The 21,227-nt window shown below is 41.3% G+C and overlaps 1 protein-coding gene across 10 annotated transcripts in view; it reads left to right on the forward strand.

Annotated features, from left to right (window-relative positions):
- Nucleotides 1-9,349: 9,349 nt before the first annotated feature.
- LOC147428723 (uncharacterized) overlaps nt 9,350-21,227 on the forward strand; it is a 65,900-nt gene continuing 54,022 nt past the window's right edge. For 2 of the 10 annotated variants that reach the window (XM_086496867.1, XM_086496872.1), the window contains exon 1: nt 9,355-10,464. In XM_086496867.1, coding sequence (XP_086352993.1) covers nt 10,315-10,464 — 150 coding nt within the window. In that variant the 5' untranslated portion in view covers nt 9,355-10,314. Of the gene's footprint in view, nt 10,465-21,227 lie in introns of all 10 variants that reach the window. The other 8 variants (XM_086496870.1, XM_086496871.1, XM_086496868.1 and 5 more) reach the window with 8 other exon arrangements.

The raw sequence follows: 21,227 nt of genomic DNA on the forward strand, positions 1-21,227 counted from the left end.
GACTGTTTTCCTTTCCATTGCCCTCAACCGGCATCCTTTGGAAATTAATAGCACAATACCAAGCTGGTACACAATTTTTGCGAGCACGAAGAGGGAAATATATGGGAACGACTATACCATAAAACACTTCAAAAGCAAAACAGTTTTTTTTACATGGTGTTTTTTTATATATATAAGTTTTTTTGCTTGGACTCATGTACAGCTTAGTCATGCAGCGTACACCAAACTTTGGACATGGACACCCACACCCACACACATTTGCTCTGACTAAAACTGAGCCACAAAAAACAAAAACCACAGAATTTGGATACTATTCCACACACGACAGCACTCGTCTAGGAGTTTTCACGTAATATACACTGTATCCGCCAGTTCTTTCTCTCTCTCTCTCTCTCTCTCTCTCTCTCTCTCTCTCTCTCTCTCTCTCTTTCTCTCTCAACACTCCAACAAGAGCGTTGGCTATTTAAACTTGGGTATGCGTGCCTCATTCCTGCACAACGCTCGCACTATCAAAACCCGCGCTGCAATTTTCATGCATCATATGAGATCGAGCATCAATCTTCCACTATTTAGCCCGAACCAGTAGTACATTACATTCAAATTATCTCTTACTCAATAAGCTCACTTAAGGTCCGCTGGCTTTCCATACACCTAGTAGCCTACAAGGTCACAACCCTCCACCTAGTACACTAGTTTAATACTACCTCAGTTAAACTACAACACGTTTGAAAGACAACACATCAATAACAAAAGCCAATTCTTTTGTAAAAACACAAGTTCTCAGTGCCGGGTATTTACAAGAATTGCAGTACAACTGTACTCATGGCAGACAAACAAACCATGAATGAAACTTTCGGTTCATTGTCCTCCGCTCAGGTGAAAGGTTTATTTGTTCTATTTTCTTCCTCCAAAAACACATGACCTCACATATTTTCACAACTGTTTTTGATATATACCTCTTTCTGACATAATAAACCATGTCTTTACATAGTTTTATCTCTAACATACATTAATTTAGTTTTTTTTTGGAATTCTTTGCATGTAATTTTTACACTTGCAATTTAGAACTATAGCTCTTACCTAACAATTAGGATTGAAGTTACCTTTCGAATAGATGATGAATATTGTAATTATAACTATTTCTGGGTTTTTGAAGCCAACCAAGCTGGATTAAAACCATACAAAAAATTGATCAAAGGGTTAGAACTAATGCTTTTAGAATTTGGCAACTCTAAATACGACACTCTGGGTTACATCTATGATTGTTACTTTAATCACAAAGAACTTATAGCTTTCAATTTACTAAAAACGATGCCTCACACTATGAGCTCCTTCACTAAAGAAATAATTAGAGATTTTGTCCCTTTATCGGGATAGGAAGTCATCCATAAACATCGGCTTGCTTACACACAATTAGAGTAGCAAACTCTTGCCACCCCTATTCTTATAAATAATCTTTGACAAAAAATTATTTGTCATCTTCGAATTATTTATGAATGCATGGATAAGAGGGACATGGATAACGACTACTGGATCCGCCTATACCTGCATTCCATGCTTAAACAAAAATGCTAATGATTTTTTTGTTTGCATGATGGTTGCAGGTAAGGATTCCAGCTTCTTTTCTCCTTGAATTCAAATACTGTTCGAACGATTTTTGGCAGGGATACTTCTTCTACTGGTGCAACTTCAATTAAATTTTTTAGATGTAGTAAAACATCAAAGTTTCATTTCAAATGTACATATCTTTTCTGGTTTGTTTAAAAAACATATGTATATTATCACTTTAATTAATCTTTTCATGTCTCTTTTTGAATATTCTGTTTAAATTGTGAATAAAGTATATAGTTTAATACTCTAACACACACACACATAGGCACAAGGGCATAAAATTGCTTTGCCAATTTATGTTCAGGAGTATGGCAAAGATACATAAAGATTAAATTATTCGGTGTTGACGTGATTATCTAATTGGGATACATACACACAGTTATGATATCCTTGGATTAACTGATTTAAAGGATGTATGTATTACCTCTTTAATTTTTTATTCACTTTTTGTCAGGTATATCAACCATACAAATACACTGCTTGAATGCGGATTCTTAACTCCCCCAAAAATATTGATGCTATCAATGAAAATTGAGAATGGCCCGTGCCATAATGTGCAAACATACCCTTAGGAGTCCTTTGATATTTCCTGCAAATAGATACAAACCTTTCCTTGCTAGAGCAGCTACTTTTTTTAAAAATTTTGGTTGTAAAACCTTTTTAGCTTTATGTCTACTTTGCTCTAATTTATGATGATCTACTTTTCAGACTGATTCCTTGGCCCTTGGGTTGGAATTCCCTATCGAGCTTGCTTCTTCTAAAGCAAGTATTTATGTTGTACGTTACATCGAAGATGCTACTGCATCTAATCTTATTATTGGATCAACAAATATGGAGAATTATCCTCATGGTTCTTTACTTCATCTTCTTTCATTTAACGATTAGATCAAACTTTTAGCAGCTTTGGTTAAAAACAAGAAGGAAGGACTTAAACTCTTAGAAGAGGAATTAAAACAACTTTCTATGCTACAAACATTGCACGTACAGTCACTTGCTACCTTTTCCTCCTCTGGTGCAGAGTTCATTACTACACCGGCTGCTCCGACAGTCAATGTTACAAGCAGTATCTTTAGTCGTAATCTGGCAGTACTGGAAGCTGTCAAGAATTTTCAACATGACTGCTTTCATTCACTTTCGCAACATGATGCTTGAAGTTCTAAAAGAGCTTAAATAAGACGAACCTGGTACCTTTTTGACATCTTATGGTAACTACAAAGGAATAAAGACTCTTCTCAGTATGCTTAAACCTAATACATAAGAAGAATCTACCCCTTCGCTAAAACGACCTATTTCTTTGACTAACACTCCTAATTCACTTACTTCTTTTTTAACTCCCTCTATTACTTCTAGTTCTAACTTTGGTAGAGGAAAAACTAAAAGCTATCCCGGTAGAGGTAGAGCCAAAAATCTCCCTGTAAAACATCTTTTTGATATGTGATTGTAATATTTCTGGTTACTACCATATATGGCGGGCAAGAAGATCTTGAATAAAAAGAAGGAGGCTCAGAACCAGATTTTTGTGCATTGTCTATTTGTTAACAAAATTCTACAATTTTACACACCTAAGTCCATTTTTATGGAAATATTTCATCAACACTTTGGTAACACTTCTCTACTCGATTCTGTTTTGTTTGGATGGAAATACACATATCCACTGAAAAATTGGTTTTATAATACTAACTTTTTAAGATTACATGACAACCCTACCTGTAATTGTGCTGACTATACAGACTATACATCACAATTTGAAAAATTTGGATCACACATTTGTACTTCAAACTTAGACATTTGCGAGGATCAAGAGATTTGAGCACTACTAAATAAAGGATTGAATCACATTTCTTTACCACCACTCAACCCTCACTTGGCTTTTGTTGCTCTTCTTAACTGCTTAACCGACTTGGTTAACAAACTCCAACAGGAGTCAGTAGAGTTCTACACCCTTTCTCAACTACTTTTTCAAAACTTTTCAGACAAAGTAGGTCACTTGAACCCACAATGGCTTAGTACGGACACTACTTGGTTTACTTTTGATATAATGAAAAAAATCAGAGATCTAGCATCTAAATTCATTATTGTGGGACTAGACAAAGCTGGCAACACAAGTTCAATTATTTGTAAACAACTGGTACATTTAGCTGTCCTAGAAAGATTGAATGGGGATGAATTCTCTTCCCTTAACCCAATAGATATTGGGAACCTATTAACATCTCAACTTCAAGAATTTGGTTACAATCCAGATAACAAAAAAACTACCTGTAATTTTTCCCACTTTCAAAGCACGTAAACATAAATTTAGACGGATCTCAGATGCATCCACTGGAATCGATACGGAAATTACGGACTGCATGACCAAATGTCTCAATTTGATTCTAATTGAACTAGAACTCCATTCTGCAACTAAACAAAAAACCACTCGCGATTTTCTAGGGATCAATTACAATCCATTCTGGATTATTATGAATAGTACCAAACTATTTCTAAACCTCCCAGAACATATTACACATATCTATATGACAAACATCACTCAATGCTACGAGAACATCCCTATTTTTGGACCTTGTGGCTTGCTCTCAATCTTAGAAGAACTAATTGATCTCGCATTTAGAAATAGAGCAAAAAACCATTATTTTTCTCTCTCTCTTTTCAAAGAACCAACTTGGGTTAAAAAATGTTCGCACATACCCCTCTTCATTTTAATCAAATTAGTCTGATTATTCACCTTCATTGGCTTCTCAACAATAGTTTTAGCCAACTGGGATCAAATTGTTTTAAACAACAAAAAGGGATTCCTATGGGTTTCTCTTGTTCATCAGTACTATGTAACCTTTATTTAGTTTACTTTGAATACAAATGGTATATCAAACAATTGCATAAATCTGAGACACAAAAAAATCTTACACAATTTATACATACTGTAAGATATATAGAGGATATTCTCAGTTTAAACAATAACTGTTTTAAAGATCAGCTTAGTAACATCTATTCGCTAGATGTGCTTAAAATAGAAGATACTTATGACACCATTATTATAATAGATGGAAAACCTTTCACAACTAGTACAACCTATCTTACATTAAAAATCAAGTTAGTTGAACCATTTACAGGGGACTTTACAACAAGATATAGTTGGAAAAGAGATAAATTCCAATTTACTACTATTGAATTTATAAAAGAGAAAAGTAATTGCCCATATAAAAACGCGATTAATACTTGCATAGAAATTCTATACCTTATTATGCACTCTTCTAGTGATTCCTTCACAGCATTTGAAGAAAGATCAAAACTTGTAAACAAATTTATGCACAATGGATTTCTAAAACATAAAATACTGAATACCATTGCTCAATCTCTTAATAAAAATGAATGGCCAGGAACCAAGGCCAATACAAATACTATCATCAATTTGGTGAGGCAATGGGCCCCACTCTATGGGCCTACTGCCTCATAGAGTGAGTGTGCCTAGGTTTTGGTGGGAACACACACACACACACACACACACACACACACACACACACACAATGTGATAACTCCTACTATTACTGTAAGTTTTAAAACGCTAAAACTAGGAGAGCACACGCACACATGATCTTTGGAAAATATTATAAAGACCTTGGAAATTTATCTAAATATATCTACTTTTTTCTTCTTATTAGAAACTATTGACTATAAAAACTTACCTGACATTGCCATGGAGGTATTGCTCAAAAATAACTTTTTCCCAAAAACTTGACAATACTACACTTGAGGAATACTAGATGTAAATTAACTAAATTTGAAGGTTTTTTACAGTGAATTACACTAATTTTCTCTACAATTTGTAGGTTTTCTCACCTTCAAATTTAAAATGTAGAGGTAAATCTCAAAATTTGTAGGTGGGATTACACTAAACCTTGGTTTTTTTTAAAAGCACTACATGGAGGTCTTGAGCACTTACAAAAATGACATAGCTTGGATGCCACTAGATGAGTGATGGAAATTTTGAGAAAATTAGTTTTTTTTATTCTCCCTTTGCTGGGGCAGACTCTTTTCCTTTCCATTGCCCTCAACCGGCATCCTTTGGAAATTAATAGCATGATACCAAGCTGGTACACAATTTCTGCAAGCACAAAGAGGGAAGTATATGGCAACGATTGCACCATAAAACACTTCAAAAGCAAAACGGTTTTTTTTACCATGGGCTTTTTTTTATATATATAAGTTTTTTTTGGTTGGACTCATGTACAGCTAGTCATGCAGCGTACACCGAACTTTGGACATGGATACCCACACCCACACACATGCGCTCTGACAAAAACTGAGCCACCAAAAAAACAACAGAATTTGGATACTATTCCACACACGACAACACTCGTCTGGGAGTTTTCACGTGATATACATTGTATTCACCAGTTATCTTTCTCTCTCTCTCTCTCTCTCTCTCTCTCTCTTTCTCTTTCTCTTTCTCTCTCAACACTTCAACAAGGGCGTTGGCTATTTAAACTTGCCCTGCGTGCCTCATTCCTGCACAACACTCGCCTTATCAAAACCTGCACTGCAATTTTCATGCGTCATATGAGATCGAGCGTCAGTCTTCCACTATTTAGCCCGGACTAGCAGTACATTACATTCAAATTATCTCTTACTCAATAAGCTCACTTAAGGTCCGCCGGCTTTCCATACACCTAGTAGCCTACAAGGTCACAACCCTCCACCTAATACACTGGTTTAAAACTACCTCAGTTAGACTACAACAAGTCTAAAAGACGACACATCAATAACAAAAGCCAATTCTTTCGTAAAAACACAAGTTCTCAATGCGGGGTATTTACAAGAATTACAGTACAACTGTACTCATGGCGGAAAAACAAACCATGAATGAAACTTTCGGCTCATCATCCTCCGCTCAGGTGAAAGGTTTATTTGTTCTATTTTCTTCTCCAAAAACACATGACCTCTCATATTTTCAAAAATAGTTTTTGATATATACCTCTTTCCAACATAATAAACCATGCCTTTACTTAGTTTATCTCTAACATGCATTAATTTAGTTTTTTTTGGAATTCTTTGCATGTAATTTTTACAGTTGCAATTTAGAACTATAGCTCTTACCTAACAAATAGGATTGAAGTCAACTTTCGAATAGATGATGGACAATTGTAATTATAACTATTTTTGGGTTTTTTAAGCCAGCAAGGCTGGATTAAAACCACACAAAAATTTAATCAAAGGGTTAGAACTAATTCTTATAGAATTTGGCAACTCTAAATATGACACTCTGGGTTACATCTACCATTGTTACTTTAATCACAAAGAACTTATAGCTTTCAATTTACTAAAAACGATGCCTCACACTATGAGCTCCTTCATTAAATAAATAATTAGAGATTTTGTCCCTTTATCGGAATAGGCAGTCATCCATAAGCATTGGCTTGCTTACACACAATTAGAGTAGCAAACTCTTGCCACCCCTGTTTTTATAAATAATCTTTGACAAAAAATTATTTGTCATCTTCGAACTATTTATGAATGCATGTATAAGAGGGACATGGATAACGACTGCTGGATTTATACCTGCATTCCATGCTTAAACAAAAATGCTAATGATTTTTTTTGTTTGCATGATGGTTGCAGGTAAGGATTCCAGCTTCTTTTCTCCTTGAATTTAAATACTGTTCAAACAATTCTTGGCAAGGATACTTCTTCTACTACTGCCACTTCAATCTAATTTCTTAGATGTAGTAAAACATCAAAGTTTCATTTCAAATGTACATATCCTTTTTGGTTTGTTTTAAAAAAATATATATAGTATCACTTTTATTAATCTTTGTCATGTCTCTTTTTAAATATTCTGTTCAAATTGTGAACAAAGTATATAGTTTAATACTCCAATGCACACACAATGTAGGGCTTATGTAGATATGTTTGTAAGCACCATCAAAGGTGGTGCCAGTGTCGAAGGCTTTACCATTGTACCGTTGGTAAGAGCAAGCGAGACCCACCGTAGGTGGGTCTCATGAGCCATCAAGGTGCTTTGGGGTGGCACTGGGTAGGAAGTAAACCCGATAAGAGGATGCGCTACTTTGTTGATTGTCGACAGTGCCTTTATACACATAGTTAAGAAAATCCACATAGCATTGCCGGAGGTTGTGTCGCCGCCGAAGGCGGCGTCGTTGTACTAATGATACATAATGAAAATAAGTTTATTTGAAATTAAAAATAGCCTTCTTTCTTGCAAGATAAAGTTAAAATATAAAATACAACTTGTAACAACAAAACTCAAATATCTTTATTTCTCTACCACACACACACAAATAACCAACTCATTTTGGTCATTAAGAGTAAGACTATGACCATTATTGATCCCATCTCTCCCATGCCCTTGTGAGATATAGGCGAGGTATGGTGGGTGTGCGGTATCTACAATGGTGTTTTTACTTGAGTACAGTAGGTGGAGTTGCATGTGTATGTAGATATACTTAAGTGCCCAAGGTAGCCTATAGATAGTGAGACAAAAGTGATTTATTTGAGTTGAGATAACAATTCATATCAAAATCTTGCCTATCACATAGTCCTTCAAATAGAATGAAAGAGGATTTTTTTTTATAAAAAAAAATGATGAATACTTGCACTTTAAAAAATCTCAATAAGAGGTACCATCTGGTGTTTATTCGTAAAACATGCAGAATCTTTGAAGATGCGGCATTGTGATAGGAGCCTGTGAACTTGCCTTGCAAGGACGCTCGTTATTGGGACAAGGGTCGCTAGGTGTTGGGGAAGGTGATGAGGGGTGTAGGTCCATCAGACGCTGAGGAGAGGTGGAGTGCACAAGTGATGGCAAAGTTGTCCTACAACTTTTTAAAAAAAAGATTGAAAGCAAGACCATGTGCATCATACGAGCCTGTGTTAGCGATGACTTTCATTAACAGGGTAAAAGTTCAAAACGGTGCACTCGATGCCTTTTATTATGAGTGTTGGACTGCTTCACAAGTAGGTGAAAAGAAGAATCTTTTGGAGAATCTGCAAGCGAAATGAATAAACATGAAGACATCTCAAAAAATTATGTGTGCACCATAGTAAATAACGAGAAAATAGAGATTTTCTCTCTATTTGCTCTTTTCTTTCTCTTGATTGGAGACAAGGAGGGGGCTTTGTCCTTTTTCCTATTTGGGGAGCTGGGGAGGCATCTTGTCGACATGAGTCTCTCTCTCTCTCTCTCTCTCTCTCTCTCTCTCTCTCTCTCCCCGGCAAACCTTCCTTCTGGATGACATGGTCCCACTTGCGGCCTTCTCTCCTTGTGTGTGTGTGTGTGTGTGTGTGTGTGTTTGTGTGACTTTCTCTATTGCTTTGGCACACAAGGTTGAGAGGGGAGTTCGCTCTTTCTCTGTCGCTTCCATTGTGTATGCACTCTCTCTCTCTCTCTCTCTCTCTCTCCGAGTGAGGTGCTGTGTTGAGTGAAGCAAGGGAAAGCTGTGCAAAAAGCTTTGGGGAAGGGGGGGGGGGGGATGGGGTTAATTAATAGGATTTTTTAATCGAGCGAGTCATTCATACTACTACTATTGACATACTAATAAAGAAAACCCAAAAGTTTTTTTATTCCCTCCCGAGATGCTCTCACCCCCACCCCCCTCACCTCCATCCTGCGCCTCAACTGTCTGCAGCTCATCGCAATAGCGACCCTCCGTGCATGAGTTGGCTCGCACACGATTCCCTGGATATATTCTTCCCCACCACTAGCTGTCTCCTCGCTCACCACGAGCTTGCCTTCTTCGCCCTGCTCCACTGCGTGCGCCTTCCCCTTGCTCCCACCGCTTCTGCCCTCTGCCTTGCGTGCACCAGCTGCCTCAGCCCTGCAGTAAACCCTCTTTAAGCTCCCCCTTCAGCAGCTCCCCCCTCTTACCTCCCTCACCTCGCCCACGTCACCGCTACCTCCTCATCCCTGTCGTGAGCTCGCCTTACTGCTGCGCATCGTAAGCATGAGAGAGAAACACTCTCCAACATTTGGTGGCTGTCTGGCGGGGGGGGGGGAGAAGAAGCATAGATGACTCTCCTACTGGAATGCGGGCATTGTTGAGAGACAGAGAGAGGGAGATGTCGGTTGAGACCTCGCTAGAATCAATACACGAGGGGGGGAGAGAGAAACAGCCGGCATGCAACCCATGCGTAACGTACAACCAAGACCCGCAAAATTTTCTCCCCCTTTGACTCAGGGACAGAAAAATTGAAGAATCTCATTGAGATTGTGACAAACTTGGCTTTTTCCCAAATAGACTAGACATACATGTGTAGAAATTTTTTTAGAACAATCAATCATTATTTTCCAATTTACATCTAAAAGTCATGATCCACTTTGGAGTCTCCACATGGTCAAAAAGAAGGGAAAGTTAGCTGGACGCGTCGAGTGTGTTTGCTGAGAGAGCGCGCGAGAGAGGGAGAGATTCTTCTGCTCTGCAGGGACGAGTAATATTAATATTAGGCACACCAATTGTTTGGATTCTTTCACGGCAAAGCAACGACTTCATCTCTGGCTGCAAACAGTTAACTGAAACTAGTGGAGCAATTCGTAGTTGGGCACCCGCGCTCCTCTCATTCCTGGTGTGCACTGTGAATGCGAGGATAGTCATTTTGGTGTGCAGTAGTAAGGCCTGCAGGAGCCATGTATCATTTGATTTGTGTGCATGTTCTAATTTTCTGAATTAGGACTCATGTGTTCCATTTTCACTTATGTCAAAGATGTGGGGGGAGGAGTTGGCAAACAAGCCGCTGCTACCGCTTCTCCTGCCCTTCTTTTTACTCGCTTGGCTGATTCGGTTTCTTCTTCCACTCCTGTTCACCTGGCTGCCACTTCTTCTCGCCTCCTTCACAGCCCTCCAGGTACAAATCCTGTTGTCTCAGCTTGCTGCTGCCGTTGACCATTCTTGTTATGCCAATAATGGCATATGTTTAACAAATGCTAACACATGTTTTAATTGTGCAATTAAGGGTGGAGCATCATGACTATAAGAGCAGCCCAAACAAGACATCTCTTTATAAACTGTAATTTGAATTGTGACATGGGTATATCTAGTATTTTTTTATCGCTTTTGATCAACCAAAGCCTCGTATACAAGATTAAAGCAACCATAAAAGAGGATGGGAGTCACACAAACTTGCTAGAGGTGTATGTTCCGCTCGTGGTGCATTGATGGTCTCACAAGGAATGGCCAAGTTTTGACTGACAATGGTAACAAAAGAAACATTTTGAAGGTGCTCTTTGGAAGAAGAAACCATGACAGAAAAAAGAAGCAAGAGTGTGTTTTTGGCCTAAACACCAAAAAAACATGTTTTTGACACTTTTTTGTGTTTCAGAGACCTCTAAAAATTTCTTCAATGGATGAGAAGTTGGATATGTGTTAGAAGTCAAAGTCGATCCTCCCGATGAGGCCTACACATTGATGTAAACGGATTTTTTGACTTTAATAATGCTGAAAAATTAGGATTTTTAGCAGTGAATTAGGGTTTTTGCAGAAAACTTCAGGATGTGATAAAAAGGGATTAGAAGAACCTCTTGGTTTGTGCAAGTAGAAAGGTTGTAGTTGGCACAAGGTGGAAAGGTACGTAGTGTACTCTCGATTTGGGTTTCTTTTTTTGGAAGGGGCAGTAACGTTAGTGAATACTAGTTCTTTCTTGATAATGTGATAGCCCACTCTGCATGTGACATAAGTTGTCGTGTATATGATACCACTTCTCCTATGAAGTAATCTCGCAAGGGAAAAGGTAGGCCCACAATGTACTTCTCATTCTGTTCCACAAAAGTAATATCTCTAAAGGTGGAAATTGGTGGATAGGTGTCCCAAAATATTTGGTTGTAGATTGGAAGTGTCCCCGAGGGGTACATCTTGAGGCTCGACCATGCTGCAATTATATCTACTTCGAATGTCTCATTAAGGAAGCTTGGGTAGAAAGCGAGCTTGAAGTCATGACAGGTCTTCGGTTGTCCGGTTTCTTGGTTAGGGTAACCCACCATGGTAAAGCACCATCTTTGAGAAAAGAGATGAATTGTAACAACTTGGATTCTTCTGTGAAATTTCCGGTACTGGACAGGACGTCGAACAGGACGTCAAAGTGTTGTAAGAACTTGAGAGTGTAATGGAAAGGCACGACGTGCCAACGGAAAAGAATAGATGAGACAACTTCAAACACTTCAAATCAACTGAACTGAGAGAGAGAGAGAGAGAGAGAGAGAGAGAGAGAGAGAGAGAGAGAGAGAGAGAGAGAGAGAGAGAGAGAGAGAGAGAGAGAGAGAGAGAGCACGACACATGAGACGGGGAATAGATGAGACAACTTCAAACACTTCAAATCAACTGAACTGAGAGAGAGAGAGAGAGAGAGAGAGAGAGAGAGAGAGAGAGAGAGAGAGAGAGAGAGAGAGAGAGAGAGAGAGAGAGAGAGTGTGGCGGAATTTCATCTTAAGAGAGCACTGGCCCCAAACCCTGGCGCCCCTTACTGTATTTCTTTCTCTATATTGCTTGAACTCGGTACAACACCGGAACCCCTGTGCTCTGCACTTCCCATGTTGGAAAACTGCCAGAGAGTGGGCCCTAGGCACGTATTTAAAGGGCCTTGGCCTTGGAAAAGCGGTAACATGAAAAACATCATGCTCTAACAGCCTATGGACTCCCCAAAAGCAGGTAGCAGCTGAAAACACAAAAATCTGCTACACATGATTATTGTGTGTGCGATTTATTTAAATGCCTTGTGTCACTAGGTCCCATCGAATGGGGTCCCATAAGTTGGTGGGAACTAGTATTTTAAAATTAGGCCACTCGACAAGACTTGTAAGTTGGTAAAACTTCTTCTGCTCCTTCTGCTTCCTCTGCTTCTTCTTCTCTTAGGCCCCTGGTCGGGATCTGCAAGTCGGCTCAGGTCTTCAGTGGCTCGACACGCCAGCAGTTTGTGACAGAGAGCGTTATGGGAATCTTGGACGCTGAGAAGGTGAAAAATTTAACCGTAGCACCACCATCCTTAAAGGGTTTTGGACTTGAATTGACCAGCGGAGGTGCTAAGTAATAATAATGGTGATGGTGCCCATCCCATGCATAGGTGGGTACAATGGGACATAGGGCGGAGGTGCAGTGTGTAACGGTAGTAGTACTTTAGAAGCCATACGCAGTCGTTCTCCAGAAGCTAGATTCTTGAAAATGCCTCCCAGAAACTGAGAGACATCTCCAAAGTTCTATTGTGAAGAAGTAGTCGAATGATTTCGAGAAGGGTCGGGTGGAAGTGGAGTAAATCTGGGAAGGTTGGGGTGTCATAACAAGGTTAGCTAGCGTAAGGTGCTTAGATAGCTATGCAAAGCTTCCAAGTCAATCTTGTCATCCGTTGGTATCTCTCTTTGTTGTTCTGCTAAATATAACAATTGTCGTACCATATACAAAGCATGTGTCTCGTCAAGGAGCCTTTGAGTGGATGGACGTGGTGGATTTCCTCCTTCGACAACGTGATCTCCCGATGCTCCGTCCATGTCGATAGGATCATGCTCTGGTTTGTAGAGTGCAAGAGAGCAAGCTTTGCTCTAATACCACTGTAATCCCTTGTGGTACCGACCGAACAAAAACTCAAAGATAATTGCAAACTTCACCCTTGAAAATACTTTTAAGCACTTCAAAACACTTAAATAAAAGAGAGTAGACGACACAGCGAAGCGGAGTTGTGAGCCAAGTCGCATTGGCCCCAAAGAGTGACGTCCCTTTCGATATTTCTTTATTATTAATTCGCAAAGGTACAACTCCCGATGGTTCAGCTCTTCGAAGCTTTTACCTTCAGAATACCCCAAAAGAGTGGCCCATTGGGTGTAACCGGGATGGCACCACGTGCCAATAGAAGAGAACAAACTGAACAGACTTTTAGCACTTCCTTGGAGGCCCAATGCGAGCGATACACCATTGGACTACCATCACCATTGCATGAATATTGTCTATCCAAGCAAGTCTCCACCATGCAAGAACTTATGGACCATGCCGCGGTCGGCTACAAAATGATGAAGGGAAAGCTAGAGTTTACCACAAAAGAATCTGCGGCCACTAACCACAAATGTCGACAACAACAAACAAATTCTCGAGAGTCTCGTGAAAATCTGTCACAAACTGGTGAACGTGGCTGCCCAATTGGTGATGTGGCTGCCCTGTACACACACACCCTCCCCGCATGGACAGGCACCGGAAAATGCAGAGCTGCTGATATGTGGCAGGCTGTACGGACGCCCGCGTTTTGCGGCGCATTTCACGAAATTCCGTACTGCTGACGTCGCAGTTTTTACGGCGCTAGTTTTGGGCAATTTTTGCGTGGCTTTGCTTTATTTTGGCTACGCAGTTTGAGAGAGAGAAAGAGAGAGCTTTTGCTTTATCTCTTTGAAGAGAGAGCTTGTGAGAGAGAGACAGGCTTTTGATTTACCAGCTTTTGGGGCTCTGCTTTTGGCATCCCTTGTAGCCTGTAAATAAGTGGGCAGGCCTCCCACTCTGCAGAGCATCTGGATGTAGAGTCTGAGAGTGAGAGCCTCTCACTCACTTGTACTTTTACAACAGATCAATACAAAAAGAAATACCGAAAGGGGCTCCAGTCTTTGGGGCCAATATCTCTAGGCACGGAACTCCGCTGGGCCAATGTCGAATCAATTGTGAACTGTGAACTGTTTTGAAGTGAATTCTTGTGGTGTCGCGGTAGAATCTCGGCTGTCCAAGTCTGTTACAAAATCAACCGCAAAGGACTTGTTTGACACCTCAACAACGAGACACCTTACTACAAGAAGGCCGATGCTTTGGATGCTTTCAAATAGGGCATACTCATTCTAGTTGTCCCAAACCGATTAGAGGAGCCGACGCCCGCACCAATGGTCGACAAAACCCCAACGCCACCTCCTGCTGAGAAAACCCCAGCGCCACCTCCTGCTAAGAGAGCTAGACCCGCTATTGGACTAGTTTCTGATGTTTATGGCATACGCCTTGAGAGTACAAATGAATTGTGTCGAGCATATGGCAAAGTCAATGGCTTCAAAGCCCTTATATTCTTTGACTGCGGAGCTACAGAGAACTTCATCCATCTAGAATTCTTAAAGCAGATGCACTTTGATAATGATGCAGAGGGTGGAGAAATTGAAGCTGAGCTAGCCATGGGGCAAACTCAGAAAGTGGTACCGCTCATTGGTGCTCTTCCAGTGACTATTCAAGATTATCATGGAAAAGCTGATTTCCACATCATGAAGTTGGGCAATTGCGACGTTCTCTTGGGCCTGCCTTGGCACGACAAGAATGATGCGACTCTCCAGGTTCGTAATCGAACCATCACCGTGATGCAAAAGGACAAGCTAGTCGTCCTCAAAGTTCGGTTGTCCAAACAAAACCTCGAATGAACTCTCTACTTGTTTTTCTTCATAGCTAGAAAGTATTGTTTGAAATGGATGGTATCTGTTTTGAACTTGTCTTGGTGCCGATTTGAAATGTTTGACTCTGGTTTTAATACTGGTTTCAATGATTGGTGACTTTACTCCCGGGTGGAGTAGTGAGAAATGTTGTTTGCTATTGTTTGAACCTCTGAACGACGCAGATGGGATGTCTGGGGAGCGTTTGGTTGTATGCTTGAAAAATATTGTTGTTGTTACTCCCGGCCTGGACCTGGATGGTCATGCGGGAGGAGTATTAAGAAGTCTGAGCAGTGGTTACTCTCAGCATCTCCAAACGACGCAGGCTGCGGTCTGGGGGGCGTTTGGTTGTAAAAGGCCTTTATATCTCCCGGCCCGGACCTTTTTAGGTTATTCGGGAGGAGTGATGAGGGAGTCGTTGAATATCTCCCGGCCGGGACCTTGTTAGGTTATGCGGGAGGAGTGTTCATCGGCGGCTTTATGTTTCTATGTCTTGTAACATGCATATGTAGCATTTGTGTTGCATTGTGATGTGCCAACCACTGAATATTCCTTATTGGATGAGATTGCTTGGGTATGTAATTTTAGTGCATCAAGACACCCGTGGAAGATCAGTGCGGTCTGGCTGTGATGGCTAATTTTACTATGCCGGAATATCAAGAGTTCCAATCTGGACGAAAGGAGAAGCCAATTCCTTGATCAAAAGAGCCGGAGGGAGAAGCAAACTCCTTGATCAAAAGAGCCCACAGGAGAAGCTAACTCCTTAACAAAAAGAGCAAACTGATTGTCCCTTGGAATGAACCTCGGAATTTTTTGAGCTAACTTGAGTTGTTTTGCAGATATGCTGTAATCGCGGACGATTGCTTTCTTCCAAGAAGGGGGGATGTCACAAATTGTTGACGTGTTAAGCTGTAAAGAATGGAGCCAACTTGCAGATCACGGCCGAGGAGCCTAAACCCTAAGAAGAACAAGCAACAACAGAAGAAGAAGTCCTACCAACTTATGGGGACCCCATCCGATGGGGCCATAGTGACATAAAGGAATTAAAATAAAGCAGGACCCACACACACACACCAAGAATTGATGACAAGGTAGTTGATGACATGGCAACTGTACAGAAAACCTGGAATTCGCGCTGGACTGCTGACATGGCAAATTGTATGGATTTCCGCGTTTTGCGCTGAACGTTGACGTGGCTTGGGGTGTCCAAGTCTGTTACAATGGTATCAGAGCTCAATTGATTTTCCCTCCACCGGAAAATCCGATCCCTTTTTTTGCGGCACACATGGATTCGTGTGATGACTCCCGCAAGAATCAGACGACCCCACCCAATTCTGGATCGGGCGAAAACACGAGAAATTTGAATGAAACAACAGGTGTAGAATACGGGCCACCTCGGCCTACGGAGTACGAACGAATGGAGATGTAGCGTCAACAATAAGTTGATGCCTGCGTGAAGCAGATGCTCCAATTCTCGAAGGATCCCCAGTATGCGAAATTTTTGACCTGGCATCTGATCAATGAAGTGCATTCCGGATGGCAGACGGCCATCGATTCACCCTTGAAGTCGACTCTAAAGAAACCTGTGTTCCACGGATATTCACTGAAGATGAACCCGACGATGTTGTCGAAAGACGAGTCAATCAAATTCTGGGAGCCAAGAAGCACCCGAGGAGAGGCAGAAAGGGAGAAAGACTACCCGGGTAAATGCACAAAAACCAAAGAAGCATGTACGCTTCAAGGGTTTGTCGAATTCGTCCTTATCTTCTTTTGACAATTCCGACAGCTCTTCCTCTTCTGATTTGAGTGATGAGGACAGAAAGGGCAAGAAGCGACGAAAGAACTAAAGGTATGGAAAGAACAAGAAGAAGGCAAAGAAACAGATCCCACCGTAGAGCTTGGCAATTTTCTGACAATTTTGACGAGGATTCATCCTCTTTTGAGAGTTTGGACTCTGAGGACCATATGTTTTTTTCAAAGAGGAAGCATTTTTATAGAGAAAATCAATACAATTTTCTCGAAGATAAGGACAAGAAGGCCAAAGAATTCAAGGAGGGTGGACAAGCAATCAAATTTGACAGAGCCCTTGCTTTTATTCAGCAATTTGACATAGCTTTTTCTAGAGGGCGCTACTCAAAGCACTCAAAGATTAGAAGGGCGGCATCTTATCTAAAAGGAAAATGCATGGACATGGTGGTCCACTCTTCTCTTACGAAAAGAAGCATTGATCAAGTGGCTTAAATTCAAGCGACTTTTCATTTCCTCTTGACTCACTTAGGAGTACGAGCGCGATGTGATTACATCTTGGAATCATCTTCGGATGACCAAGGGAGACACTTTGGATGCTTTCTGCGAAAGGTTTTTACCCGCCTCTTTCTTCAAAAAGGTCAATTTTAAGCAGCAAATCAAGCGATTTTGCTGTGGATTTCCCAAAGAGATTCGAGATTATTGTTGACTACTGAAGTCCGAGTCCATCCAACAACTGATGGGACATGCTAAGCAAGGGTTTGCTATGCATTCAGGTAACCTGACTTATCCAACGGATCAACAATTGACACCAAGGACCGGACAAAATTTGACCAACGACAACATAAGAAAAAATAAATTTTAGAAAAAGAAAGATACTCCCTCCTGATTGACGGAGGAACAGAATCAGAGTATCTCAGAGGAACAAAATCAGAGCATTTGGGTAACCTGACTTATCCAACGGATCAACAATTGACACCAAGGACCGGACAAAATTTGACCAACGACAACATAAGAAAAAAGAAATTTCAGTAAAAGAAAGATACTCCTTCCTGATTGATGGAGGAACAGAATCAGAGTATCTCAAAGAAGGAAAGTTTTTTGGCTGTGGAGAATAAGGGCACATCGCAACAGGTGCCCCAAAAGGAACACAAAGACCTTCAGAAGATAGGCCAGAGAGTTCTAGAGCAGCCGAAGCAGGTGGAAGAAAAGGAAATATGAAAGCAGGACAGGTACCAGATTGTGTGGGGACCGACCCAAATTAGTTGGATGAAAACATAGAACTTTGTCGAGCATGGGACAAAGTACGAGATCAAGAAGCCCTCATCTTCTTTGACGGAGGAGCCAAGGTCAACTTCATTTCACCCGAATTGGAGGCTAGATTTGGAATTACGCCCGACAGAATGAATATAAAAAGAAATACCAAAAGGGGTGCCAGATTTTGGGGCCAATATCTTTGGTCTGGAACTACGCCGGGCCGTGTTGACCCTCTAATTTAAAAGTGTGATAAAATTGCGAAGTATTTAAAGTGATTCTCTCGTGTGTCGTGCCAAATTTACGACTTGGGGTGTTCCAAGTCTGTAACAGTGGTATCAGAGCTTGAGGCGTGTGCTTTTCTCAAACCATACCGGTCCTCCAAAGTTTACTGGGAAGTTTATTAAAGAATCTTCGTGCCCCGACCCCGAACTTATTAGCCACTCCCACCCTTACTTCATTGCCCACCCTTACTTCATCGCGCATCGGGCGTGCTCCCGTCTTCGTCGCTCTGTCTTACAGGGCATAAGCCATAAAGAACCCCAAATTACACATGGATTCAAATGATGAATCCCGCAAGAATTAGACGAATCCACCCAACAATTCTGGATCGGCGGGTGAAAGTACACGAAATTCAAATATGCAATCGGAACAAGAGTACGTGTCTCCACGGCCTACGGAGTATGAACGAATGGAGATGCAACGTCAACAACAGGTTTATGTGTGTGCCAAGCAAATGCTACAGTATTCGAAGGATCCTAGTACGTGAATTTTTTGACCCGACACCCGATTGATGAGGTGCATTCCCGATAGTGTACAACCATCGATTCACCATTAAAGTCCGCACTGAAGAAACCTCCTGCCCTGCGGATGTACATTGAAGATGAACTTGATGATGTGATCGAACAACGAGTCAACCAAATATTGAAGACCATTAAGCTTCCAAAGAGATGCAGCAAGGGAACAAACTGTTGGGGTATAAAGCCCAATGTGGTCGCCCAGGTAAGTGGGCGGGCCACCAGGTATGTACACATATTCTTTTGTTAAAACCTAATAAGAACTCACTATGCTCTACACATTACAGTAGAGCGAGTTCACCATATCGTCGTGCTCTTCTTCTCGCACTCTCTCTCGCGTCGCACTTCCGCTCGTACTCCTTCAACTGATATCAGAGCTCAGATCGAGGCTCGGGGCAGCATTGTAGGAAGCTAGAGTCACCTGCTCAGATTGGAGTGAGATTTGACAGGCGAAGACACGGCCCCAAATCCTGTGGGCAGACTCGAAGGGCTCGGTGTTCTCAGAATTTCATTCTGAGGTCATCTCAGCCACCGTTCGGCTTCGACAAAGCTCTGCGCATGCCATTTTCGACTACGTGGTCTTGGCGGCTGCAGATCCGACTTTGCAAATTTGGAGTTTCGGCCTACGACTGCAGGTGCTGAGGATATCGGCACTCCCAGAGTGCTGAATTGTGGCTATCTACACATCAAAGGACTGCTCACAGTTCTTGGAGGCGTGTCACATACGACACGGGCGCATCTACACACAGATTGTAGGCGACATCCACTAGTTCATCAGGTAGCTTGTGTTTGCTGCTTGATATTCCAGATTTCCTCGTGACATTGCAGGTACTTCCACATGGGATGTATTGTCAGAGATGATGTATGTCTGTTGAGGGTTTGCTGGCTGTGAGTCACGCAGCAAACAACCGCCGCAGCGGTTACAACATATAGTGGGAAATTTGTGGATGTATGACTTTGTGGGAAGTCTATGTATTGTCAGATTTACTGCAGCCTTTGTTGAGGGTCGAGTGAGGTTTTATTGAGCTGGGGGATTCTCGAATGTTGAGATCCTTTCGGTGATACAGGTCTTGGAGCGATCCCTCGAGCACCCTTAGATAAGCAGCTAGGATGTATTGACTGTGAGCTAGACAGTTGGGATTGCATCTTTGCTTTACTGCCGTTGAGGCATTGTCGCAGTCTATGCTTACAGGACAGTGAGAGACAATACAGGTGCAGGACAGGTTTACCCACAGCTTACAGTGTTAGAGAGACAATGGTTTTTTGAGCTGTTTTTGGTCTGTTTTTTGAGTACGCCAGAGCCATTTTACAAAGGAGACTGCCAAAATTTTTGCAGAATCTGAAGCTTTCTTGGTTCATTTGACAGGTTGATATTGGTTCAGAGGTCAGTTTACAGGGGAAACTCTACCGAATTTTTCCCGGGAAAGTAAACTACTGTGAAGCGTAGCTATGGCTGGATCCCAGGACACTGCTCTTTACAATATTAAGAAGCTGGATGGAACCAATTTCCCATTGTGGAAGAAGCAGATTTGACACGTGTTGGTACAAAAGAAGCAGATAAAACCTATAAAGCTCAAGGGGATAAAACTAGAAGATATGGACGAAGATGAATGGAGCGAAATGGATGAATTGACACTTTCTACCATTATGCTGACTTTGGCAGAAAGCGTTTACTTCAATGTAGCAGACGCGATGTCGGCTTATCAAGCATGATTAAAGCTGAGTGATCTTTATGAGAAGCAGAGTGCAGCTTCACAGGTATACTGGCTTAAGAAGCTTGTTGACTTGAAGATGAAAGAAGGGACACCTATGTCCAATCATCTGAATGAATTCAACACCATCTACAGTCAGTTGTCAGCTCAAGGTGTCAAGTTTGATGAACCTGTTAGAGCTATGTTCCTGTTGATCACATTGCCGGAAAGTTGGGACACTTTTCGCACAGCTTTGAGTAATTCTGCACCTCCAGATGGTTTGACCATAGCAAGTGTAGAAGGCAGTCTGCTTACTGAAGAAACCAACAGAAAGACAATGGACAAACACAAAGGAACAGCCTTAGTTGTCAAGGGAAGGACCAAAGAAAAGTACAAAGGTGGAAAGAGGAATTAGTCTCGTAGCAAGTCCCACAGTGCTAAAGGCAAGAGTGACATAGAATGCTACCATTGTGGCAAGAAGGGTCACATGAAACGAGACTGCAGAGAATGGAAAGCAGAAAAAGGCAAAGAGAAAGCTGAAGACCATGGTGAGAAGAACAAGTCCTCAGTGAAGATTCAAAAAATAAATGTGACAAACACTGTTGCAGAGGATGACAGTTTAGTGACAGGAGACATCTACTTCTTGAAGAATACAATGGACTCAACTCTTCTTACAGCATCTGATGGAAATGCACTGAGTGATTGGATTATGGACTCAGGGGCATCACTTCATGTGTCTCCAAACAAGGAGTG

Source organism: Adiantum capillus-veneris, chromosome 23 (genome assembly GCF_014529385.1).
Source record: "Adiantum capillus-veneris isolate H3 chromosome 23, ASM1452938v2, whole genome shotgun sequence".
NCBI classification, from domain to species: Eukaryota; Viridiplantae; Streptophyta; class Polypodiopsida; order Polypodiales; family Pteridaceae; genus Adiantum; species Adiantum capillus-veneris.